The sequence below is a fragment of the Lepisosteus oculatus genome, chromosome 14 (genome assembly GCF_040954835.1).
Source record: "Lepisosteus oculatus isolate fLepOcu1 chromosome 14, fLepOcu1.hap2, whole genome shotgun sequence".
In the NCBI taxonomy this organism is placed as follows: domain Eukaryota; kingdom Metazoa; phylum Chordata; class Actinopteri; order Semionotiformes; family Lepisosteidae; genus Lepisosteus; species Lepisosteus oculatus.
Window position 1 is genome coordinate 18,136,453 of NC_090709.1, and position 10,835 is coordinate 18,147,287.

General features: G+C 51.3%; 2 protein-coding genes across 2 annotated transcripts in view; one reads left to right on the forward strand and one right to left on the reverse strand.

The window, feature by feature from the left end:
- Positions 1-10,835, forward strand: part of LOC138242765 (zinc finger protein 850-like) — a 409,608-nt gene that overhangs the window by 296,308 nt on the left and 102,465 nt on the right. The gene's annotated exons all lie outside the window — the stretch shown is intronic.
- On the reverse strand, positions 1,215-4,798 carry LOC138243339 (macrophage mannose receptor 1-like). Its single transcript, XM_069198901.1, has 6 exons — positions 4,487-4,798; positions 3,461-3,735; positions 2,802-3,072; positions 2,217-2,552; positions 1,884-2,117; positions 1,215-1,366 (listed from the first exon to the last, which is right to left on the reverse strand). The coding sequence occupies exons 1-6, from the start codon at positions 4,698-4,700 to the stop codon at positions 1,215-1,217; spliced, it is 1,482 nt and encodes a 493-aa protein (XP_069055002.1). The 5' UTR covers positions 4,701-4,798.

The window sequence follows — 10,835 nt, forward strand, 5'->3', positions numbered from 1 at the left end:
ACGTCTTTTTAACTTGACATCTTTTTATAAGCGCAGTGAATTCTGCGCCGTACAGAAGTACAGAATGTGAGTCAGTTCAACAGCAGTTTTATCAGGATGTTGATGAAATAACATGTTCATGCTGCTGAACTTCTGTAGTTTCTCTAAATGCAGTATAATGAAAGCAAATGAGATCTAAAAGAAAGACCATGTTTGACAGGTGCAGTATCACTCGAAGCCCACAGAGTTGTGTGAAGAAGGCTAGAGTCTCCGAGCAGTCCCACACTGCCTGGACTGGACACTCTGCTGTCAGACTGGCTCCGAGTCTAAACTGGACACACACTGGTCTGTGGACAAAACACACGACAGCAGAGTTAGACACTCAGAGCAGAGATAGAGCTGGACATCACCCACACCCACACACACACACACACACACACTGGACTGACAGAGCTGGACACCACACACACACACACACACACACACACACACTGTACTGACACCACACGCACACTGTACTGACAGAGCTGGACATCACACACACACACACACACACGCACACTGTACTGACAGAGCTGGACATCACACACACACGCACACTGTACTGACGGAGCTGGACACCACACACACTATATAGGCCACAGGGGTCTGTGCAGGAGCTCATGGCAGCGACAACAGGTCCTGTCAGAAGCAGCAGATCACGTCTCAGGCAGCGAGTCCTGTCTTGGGCAGGAGGGTCCTGTCTCGGGCAGCGGGTCCTGTCTCGGGCGGGAGGGTCCTGTCTCGGGCGGGAGGGTCTCAGACTCACCTCCTCCCACTTCTGCCGGGCAGAAAACCCGTCCGTCCGGCTGCTCCCTCCAGCGCAGGGTGTGGTTCCCCAGGAGACCCTGCTGGGCCAACAGGTCATCCATCTGCAGACACAGACGGACTGAGCTGTGTGCAGTGACTCAACACTCAGGCATGCGGCACTGTAGGACAGCTCACACAGCGGCAGCGTGCGCCTCAGACACAGCGCTAACACCCCTGGATTCGAGCAACACGGGTTCGAGCTGTGAAACATCGTGTCGCAGAGCAGATCTGCTCCGTCTCTCCTGCTGAGCCCTTGATCTGAATCCCTGAGGATCAGGGACAGGAAGGTTCCCTTTATAGCCCACCTGTCGACATCTGGAACAGTCTGGCTCGTCGCGGACGCCCTCCTCGGAGTCTGAAACGCTCCCTTCCTGGGGGAACCCCAGTCACACACCAGACACACTCAGCTCCCAGAAGGGGCTCCCGCCTACCTGCTCCAGGAGTCTGTGTTTCATCTCGGCGTCGTTCTGAATCTGCTGTCTGCTCCCGGCGATCTTCAGCCTCAGGATGGTCCTCTTCCCCGTCCTCCTCTGTGGATCTGGGGCGACAGGCGTTGCAGGACAGAGAGACACCCGAGAGAGAGGGAGACAGAGAATGAGCGCTGTTGCCCCAGTTTGAAAATTGAATCAACGTTTGCCACCACATTTGACTTGCAGTCCAGAGCGGTCCCTCAACACTGGTATTCACCAGCCGTGCCCACTGGTTCACCCCTGATGCAGGTGTGAGAGGGGGAGAGGAGGGGGGCTGGCCTGCAGTCGGGGGGTGTGGGGTCACTAACAAGGCCGACAGTCTCCTGGTTCTACACTGGAGTGTGAGATCGAGCGCAGATCTCTCCTCGCTCAGCGGTCAAGCGAGAGGCCTGGTCTGAGAGCAGACGGCTCTGCTGTCGCCACCTGCTGGTCAAACACGTGCAGAACAGGGAGTCGCCCTCAGTACCTCTGGAGCAGAGGAAACTCAGCTGCTCCTCACAGCTGCGGTTAGTCCAGAGCCCCCTCTGTCTCTGTCCAGGGCTCCACAGGGGATGGAAGCAGGCCGGCCCGGGGCTCCCCCTGCGCCCCAATTCTGATAGACCAGGGGAGCCTCGTTCGCCCAGAACCAGGACCCCGAGACTCGGTTCTGCCTCAGGCCCAGCAAGACCAGAGTGGACTCAGCACACTGGGCCTCTTCAGCAGTGTAGCTCTGCTCCTGGTGTGACTGGATATACGCCAGGCCAGTGTGGTGAGTCTGACAGTGATCCAGGGCCTCAGCCCAGGACTTCTCCTCTCTCACCAGGACGAGCTCTCTGCTGTCTGGAAGAGAGAGATACAAATTCTGAATCTGTGTCTCTGTAGGGTCCCCAGACACCCCTTCCGGACACGAACCCAAGTGGAAAACGGAGCCGTCCTCACCCCAGTGACAGAAGAAGGGTCTGATCTCACTGCAGTCTGTCTCTGTCCATCTGCCTCTCGGGCTGCCCTGCAGGTCCACCTGCGCACATCTCTGTCCACCTGCTGACCCAGGCTGCCCTCCTGCCCAGTTCCTGAAGCTGGACGCCCCCTGGTCTGAACACTTCCAGGGCTCGTTGTACAGGCCGATCCACACCCTGTGACCCCGCGCTGACCTCCAAACCTCCTCATTCTCACTCTGGCTCCTCACACTGACCAGCTCTGTGTGCTTCTGTCTGCAGAGACTCTGGGCTTCAGTCCAGGTCTGGTTGAGTTCAATCAGGGTGACGTCACTGCGCTCTGAGCAGACAAGAAAATGTATCAGTGAGTCAAAATGTCAGTGAGATACTGGTGTGATGGACTGTCCTCTTACCTGTGTTGAGTGACACTGGTGAAGTGTGTCTCTGATTCAGAGCAGAGAGACGTCAGTGAGATACTGGTGTGATGGACTGTCCTCTTACCTGTGTCGAGTGACAGTGGTGAAGCGTGTCTCTGATTCAGAGCAGAGAGACGTCAGTGAGACACTGGAGTGATGGACTGTCCTCTTACCTGTGTTGTTGAGACACATGAAGTAGTTTCTCTCCTGACAGTCTCTCTCTTCCCATCCTCCCTCAGAGTCCATCAGCACACCGACGCGCCCCTGGGTTTGAGTGTAGGGGCTCCCTGCAGCTCCCCCAGACCCTGGGTCACTCTGTGTGCTGTTATACAGACCAATCCAGGCTCCGTCTGCTTCACCAGTGTTTGTGAGGCTGAGAAGTTGCCTCTGCTGCTCCTCAGTGAACACAGTGACCAGGTCTGTGTGATTGTACCGGCAGTATTCCTGAGGTCGAACCCATGTCAGTTTATAGCGTATGAAGTGGTACTGCTCAGAGTAGTCTGTAGCTGTAAATAAAATACATATAGAAATAAGATTTCTGTACATTCTGAAATTGTCGTTTACTTGATGTTCTGTCTCCAAATTCATCATTGGCTCCTGATGTAGTTCTATGCTGCTGCTGGGAGACCAAGGTCAGACGAGGGAGATACAGCTCTCTGCTGCTGTTCTCTCAAGCTGGATTCTCCTGAGACAAACTCAGCCCCCTGAGCTACTGCCTGGGGCTCTGGGACAGTCTGTCAGGGCTGGACTCACCAGTGTAGCAGAAGAAGGGGCTGGGATATGTTCCACCTGCATCGTTCCAGCCACCTCTTTTATTATTATTTTTATTTACGTTATCTTTTAAATAGATCTCCATGTACAAGGCTCCTCCTCCATTGTGCTGCCCAGGACTCCAGTTGCGAAACCCAGAGCGCCTCCCGTCAGACCACTCCCAGCCGTCCTGGAGCAGAGCGATCCAGACAGCGTGTCCCTGCGCCGTCGTCCTGATCTGTTCAGACTCTCCCACACTGTCCACCAGGGGCAGGTCGGAGCAGCTCTCTCTGCAGTGTCTCTGGGCTGCAGCGAAGGTCTTGTTTTCCCTGATCAGGCTGTACTGCTGGGCCCCACCTGCGAAGACAAAGATCAGGTGTAACGGTGTGTACAGCTGTGAGACGACAAATCCCATAGTGCTTTGCACACCACCATTTCCTGTTTCCTGTTCATTCCGGTGTATAGTTAAATAGGTAGAGGTTTATTCCTGAAAAGAGAAGACAAGAAACACGTTTCAGCTGTGATGCCTTCAGCTGTGTGTACCAGCAGAATTCCTGAGCTCGAACCCATGACAGTTCATCATGTATAAAGTGATACCAGTCAGATGAATTTGTAGCTTGAATTTTGTTTTTATTTCAAACTATTCTTTATCGCATGCCTTTGTTTGTTTCAGGACAATAACATTCTCTGTGATTTGGAGAGATCTTTGTGGTGAGTTTATGTTTTCTGATGCTGTATGATGTTTGTGATCACTGCTCTATCACGCCAAGAGGCGTTAGTAGTGACAGCTTACTGTAATAAAGAAAATAAGATTAATAGATACATTCCAAGAAAAGGGGCCTGGATAGGTCTTTTCCTATGACGTGATGATCCCAGGGAAAAGGTAGTGTTGAAGTCTGTGCATTTTGACTTTGGAGTGTATGTGAGTGCATATAATTTAGGACTACGTTTCCCAAGATACAATGCTCATCGCATAATGACTGCAAAGTGAGATGAGACTACAGATACCAGAATGCCCATGCAACCCAGCTCTTCCTGCTTCCTGTTCTTTTCTGTCTATACCTAAAGACAGATCTCAGATTGAGCCCTGCGTGCAGTGTCGTCTCACCTTGACTCTCACATATGAAGTAGACCTCCTCGCTGCAGTCTCTCTCCTCCCAGAATCCCGCTGCGTTGAGAACAGCACAGGGGAGCTGACTCCTCCAGTGGGTGAAGGTCACGACCTCTCCGCCAGACCACCGCCAGCTCTCTCTGCAGTCTCGGTACAGGCCTATCCAGGCTGTGCCACTGGGCAGGTTAGTGGTGTTGAGGACTGTGTCCATGTCTGCTGTGCTGTTGACGGAGGCCAGGTCAGGGGTGAGTCCACAAAGTAGAACTTCCTGATGAGGCCGGATCCAGGAGGACAGAGCACTGGGAACACAGAATTATGGGTTGTGTAAGTTTCTCAAATCCATCTGTATTGCAGTTCAAAGGGTCTGTACACTCCAGAGTCAGGTTGTTTAAATCTATTGTGAGACACAGTAGCACCACAGTCCTGCTGTCCTCCACCCGAAACTCACTCGTCACCCCGCCGGTGAGACAGGTGACCCCCCCTATCTGTAACGGACAAGTCTGTGGGTGACGGAGTCCTCTCTGTGGTGATGTGAACCAGCTCTGGCAGTGTGGTCAGCCCATCCATTATCTAATGTGCTTTGGCAACACTGATTCTACCCATCGGTCATGCTAATAAAGCACCTCGAATTGAATTGAATAGAACGTCGCTTTATCAACCCTTTACAATTTCTTGCATTAGGAATTTATCTTTTCATGAATAGTGAGCTGAATCTGCAGTCACTGGGGAAGAGTGCAGGTGAGAGAACACAGCCCTTTGGCAGTAGCAGCAGTAGAAGGAATAATGCTTCCTTACAGTTCTAGAGCTCTTTCCTGGACTCTCCCCTCAGAGCTCTTCCCAGGTCAGGGGGATCCCCTCCAGCCCCCCCCCCCTAGTGTGCAGCCCCCACCTGGATGATGCTCCACACAGACCTGCTGCAGGTTCTCTGACCTGGGAGCAGAGTCACAGGCCCACCTGTCAGGAAGAGAAGCACCAGCCCCTTCCTCTCCATCCCGGCAGATCCGCTCAGACTCGAAGGCGCGGCGTGGCTCCTGGCTCCGGGTTCGAATCCTCCTGCGTGACACAGCACAGGCGCGTCTGACACAGCTCCTACAGGTTTCTGGCGGAGCTTGGGTCTCGCTCATGGGCTCAGTGAGATCTGAATTAACTCAGCCCTGCTGGGCTGCTACCGATCCCCCTGGCTGGTGTGGATCGGTCACTAGTGGAGACTGGGGGAGACGCAGGAATCTGGAGAGGGGCAGGACCCCCTCTCCCACTCAGAAACATGGGATCCGGACTGCTGGGAGAGATTCCCGACTGGATCCATCAGTCTCCTCCTGCTGTCCTGCTCTCCCTGCTGATAGCATCAAGGAAACGCTGCTGCTGTCTGTGGCTCTTCCTCTCCTTCTCCCATTCACAGTTTCTCTCCTCTCTCTTGTGCCTCCTCTCTCTGCTGATAGCATCAAGGAAACACTCCTGCTGTCTGTGGCTCTTCCTCTCCTTCTCCTCTCTCTACTCTCTCCACTCTCCTTTCTCCTCTCCTTCTCCCATTCACAGTTTCTCTCCTCTCTCTTGTGTCTCCTCTCTATGCTCTCTCCTCTCCACTCTCTCTACCCTCTCCCCTCTCTCTCTCCTCTCTCTGTGATCCACAGTATCTGTCCTGTCCTCTCTCCTCTCTCTGCTCTCTCTCCTCTCCACTCTCTCCCCTCTCTCCTTTCTCCTCTCTCTATGATCCACAGTTTCTCTCCTCTCTCTTGTGCCTCCTCTCTCTGCTGATAGCATCACGGAAACACTCCTGTTGTCTGTGGCTGTGTCTGTCTGTAGGAGTGAATGGAGCCATTGATGCAGGAGTGGAGGGGTCAGGCCTGGGTCATGTAGGGGAAAATCAAACAGCCACCGTCTGACGCCATGAGAGACAGAATATTTTTAATTTCCTGTTTGTCTCCCTCTCGCTCAGTATCCCCCTCTCTGTCTCATACCACAGTCTCCCGTCTCTATCTCCCTGTCTCTCCCCTCTCCCGATCCCTCCCCTCTCTCCTCTCTCTGACTCTCCTGCCTTCTCTCTCCTCTCTCTCCCCCATCTCTAACCTGCCTCTCTCTCCTCTCTCTCCCCCATCTCTAACCTGTCTCTCTCCTCTCTCACCCCCATCTCTAACCTGTCTCTCTCTCTCCTCTCTCACCCCCATCTCTAACCTGTCTCTCTCTCCTTTCACCCCCATTTCTAACCTGTCTCTCTCTCACCCCCATTTCTAACCTGTCTCTCTCTCTCCTCTCTCCCTAACTTTCTCTAACTGCAGAGGGATGCACCTTGAACTGAAACCGCAGTGAGGAATAACCAGCTTCCTAAGTAAACAACTTTCCTACGAGACTCAGACTTAGCAGAACTAAGGACAAGGAACACGGATCTTCTTCTGCGTTGCTGGGTAGATAAAAACACGCAGGTTGCTACAGAAATGAGAGCAGCCTGTGGACCTGCTCTCCAGACAGTATCTGTTGATCCCGTTAGAGACACCTGTACTCGTTTAAATCTCTTGCAGGGCAGCAGGCAGCTACTGTCTCAATAACAGGAAGTCCTACACTGAGGGGTCACTGTGCCCTGAGACTTACCTGCTCAGCGCTGTGTGTCGGTGGGTCAGGACGTCTCTCCAGGTGAGCTGTCTGTGCGATGTGTCTGTCTGTCTGTGTTCTTTATTCCTGACTCTCTCTCCTCCTCTCCTCTCGGACACAAACACAGACGCAGCCGGGATGCAAATCAGGGGGTTTCAGTGGGAACAGTGCAGGAAGCACAAACCAGGCTGGAGGACGGATGGACACACACACACTCACTCACATACTCTCACACTCTCACACACACTCACACTCACACACAGCGCTGTGTTCTTTTCTCTTTCAAACACCGGAAATCTTGATCAAGGAGCTCCCTTCAGACTAAAGAGACTCAGTTCCTCCCGCCTGTCAGTGTGGGACACTCCCTTCTGACTAAAGAGACTCAGTTCCTCCCGCCTGTCAGTGTGGGATACTCCCTTCAGACTAAAGAGACTCAGTTCCTCCAGCCTGTCAGTGCGGGACGCTCCCTACAGACTAAAGAGGCTCAGTTCCTCCGGCCTGTCAGTGCGAGACGCTCCCTTCAGACTGAAGAGACTCAGTTCCTCCAGCCTGTCAGTGCGGGACGCTCCCTTCAGACTAAAGAGGCTCAGTTCCTCCGGCCTGTCAGTGCGGGACGCTCCCTTCAGACTGAAGAGACTCAGTTCCTCCAGCCTGTCAGTGTGGGACACCCCCCTTCAGACTAAAGAGACTCAGTTCCTGTCGGTCCTCAAGCCCTCTACACTCTAGGGGAGACGGGGTCTCCTGCTGCTGCTGCGCCCCAGAGCGCTGGAACCCTCTCCCCGTGGAACTCGGAGAGTCGCCCTCCCTGAGCTCGACGCCTGCGTTTTCAGAAACGCTCTCCGTTGGTTGTCTGCTCCCTTCCAACCCTCTACTACACTTCCAGTCCCTTGAATTTAATTGTACTACATCTGGTTTTTCCCATCCTTTGACATTGCTTTCCTCCTGGGGCTCACTTTGAGAAGCCACTTTCAGAGGTGTTCCAGTATTATTATCCAATTCAACTTGATTGTCATTATACTCACACAGGCACGTAGTTGAGTGAAAAGTGTTTCTCCTGAGTCACTCAGGTGCAGTAAGTAAATAAGACAGCAGGTAAGACAATAGACAGTAACACAATAGCAATAACAGTAACATGTAATAACATAATAATATCATAATATAATTATATATTATTATTATATATAATAATAATTATTATAATTATTATTATTGGGATGAGACTGGGCAGTGGCTAACAGTGGCTCCACCCTGGCAGAAACACCCCCTGCTTTACAAGTTTACAATCCAACAGAACTTCAGCCGGAGCTCTTCCAGATCCTCTCTCTGGTTCCCTTCTCCTTGTGTCCCTTCGGAAGAGGGCAACAGAGGGGCTACAACTTCCTTTGCCTCGCCTGCAGACGACGGGAACGTGCCGCCACCACACAGCATGAGTGACAGTACGGGCACGGAGGGCCTGTTTCCCCACCCAGAGGGAGCGTCACACCCCCCCTTCTCTGGCTGCAGACCTGGGGGTGCACGGGGGTCTCCCCCAGAGCTCACAGCCGGTGCCCTCTGGCCGCCCTCTGGTGTCTTTCAGGACACACTGCGGTCCGAACCTTTGAGCGCAGCTTGTCTGAAAGGTGTTCACACCCGGTCTGGCTCCCAGGAAAGACTCTGATCTGGGCTTGAGTGACCTTTTGTAGAAAGATCGATACTTTATTGATCCCGTGAGGGGAAATTGCAGTGCGACAGCAGCTTAACACAGACAACACAGCCACAGTGTGCCGAATGATACAATAATAATAATAATACAATACAATACAATCAGTTCAGTGAGGGGTGCACTAAAAGAGTTTCTCACAGTCCAGGACACACAAAGAACAAACTAGAACAGCACAGCACGCAGACAAATCGTATCACACACATGAATATAAATATAGATGTAAATATAGATATAGATATAAATATAAATGTAAATGTATTTTTGTGTTGACAGCACAAAGACTGTCGAAGAATGTTTTGACTGAGAATTTAGGAGATCGTTCCTTTTGTCTATTTGCGTATTTGCTCCACTGTTATCTTCCTGTTTTTTTTAATTATTTGCTATATTTTCTCCTGTGATTCCTCCTATCGTTACCTTATATTGGGTCATTAAGCTACGGTGTTTCTTACCTATTCAGCCCTGTTTGCTGGGTTGTTAGATGGTCTGATTCCCAGTTTCGTCTCCTTTGTGTTTGATCGCAGCTCGTCTGGAAAGGGTCTTGACACCCTGTATCGTTCACACCACGCCGTGTCGCAGACAGTGGCTGCCGTCACCCACTTCATCTGTCTCTGGAGCTGTCATCGAGAGCACACGGAATTTGACCGGAAGCCAGTGCAGGGACTCCAGGATAGGAGTAACGTGAACACTTGCACTAGACCTGGTCAAATGACTTTATGTCATTGTCCAAAAATCATACATTCTGCACAACAAGCTAGGAAAAATGCCACTGGTGGGATGCGGACCCAGGATCTCCTGTTTACTAAACAGGCACTTTAGCCAACTAAGCTATGGCACCGCTCAAAAACATCTGTGCTCAGTGCGTGCTGAACCTGCTCAAAGAGCAAGTTGCCTCCTTTACATGCAATGGCAGCTCCGACACTAAGTGAAACGAAGAGAAATGGCTTTTATCTGGCACTTTTCATGTCCAATGCGCTTAACATCTCCCAAGGGCAACACAGACCTACTGCAGCTTTCATGCAACCTTATCCTTCAGGTTGATTCATATAAGTACTCATAGACCGTAAACCTGTGCTGGTCTACTCATGTTAAGACTGTTTGCTCCAAAGGTCAGCAGCGCTAATATTTCCTGCGAAGACTAAGAGTGTCTGGGGTTCGACAGGAAGTGATGCTTCTCTTCTGCCGCGCTGTAATCGAGAGCATGATTAGATACGGGATTTCAGTGTGGTTCGGTCATCTAGCAGTTCATTTTACATGGCAAATGACCCGACTCATCCAGACAGCTCTGAAGGTCAAGATAGTGAGACAGCAGCCCCTCCCTGCTGACAATCTTTGAAAAATCAGCCAGGAAAAATGATATCAGGTCCTTCCCACATCCTCAGCCCTGACTACCAACTTCCTCCTTCTGGCCAACGTTTCAGGGCTCCCAAACGTAAGTCAAACAGATACAGACCGTTCCTTTGTTGCACTATGCGTGACGGCTGTCGCTGCAAATGTCCGGGATAAACACACTTTTGCCGCTTACAGCCCACTTGAGTGCGATATGTTTTGTCATGATGTGTCAGAAACGTCCCATGTTGTTATGTGTCCTACTGTACGTGTGCAATAGAGTGATGTGCGATGTTTTTCTGATTTTTTTGCGACAGTAAAATGTGCAACGATGTTCTTTTTTGCATGCTATTGAAGTGTACAGGAGTGCTTGGTGTCCATACAGACATTCCCTCGATGGGGACAGTAAAAGTCTTCTCTCTTTGCTGGACATTTTTTTTTTCCCATCGGTTGAGAAAGTTGACATGTGAAAGAGTGTGGAGTGTTAAAGTAGTTTATTTTATTGCTGTTGCTTTGTGTGAATGTACTGTGATCTGTTGGGGGAATTTAAAGATGATCTCATCTGTGCCAGTGTGGGCATGACTCTGTAAATGGCTGGCTTAGCTTGTAACTCATAACTGCACACCAAGATAACGAGAAGCAGCAGACAAATGTCTCTTGTGATCTCTGTGATGGACTTGTCTCCTATCCAGGGTGTGTGAGTGTGTGTGTGTGTGTCCTGTGATGGACTGG

Bases quoted from the DNA above. Each gene is read 5' to 3' on its own strand.
- LOC138243339 (XM_069198901.1), bottom strand. From the start codon at position 4,700: ATGGACACAGTCCTCAACACCACTAACCTGCCCAGTGGCACAGCCTGG. The intron at 2,553-2,801 runs GTAAGAGGACAG...TTGTCTGCTCAG, and splicing joins CATGTGTCTCAACAACACAG to AGCGCAGTGACGTCACCCTG. The intron at 2,118-2,216 runs GTGAGGACGGCT...TCTCTCTTCCAG, and splicing joins ACCCTTCTTCTGTCACTGGG to ACAGCAGAGAGCTCGTCCTG.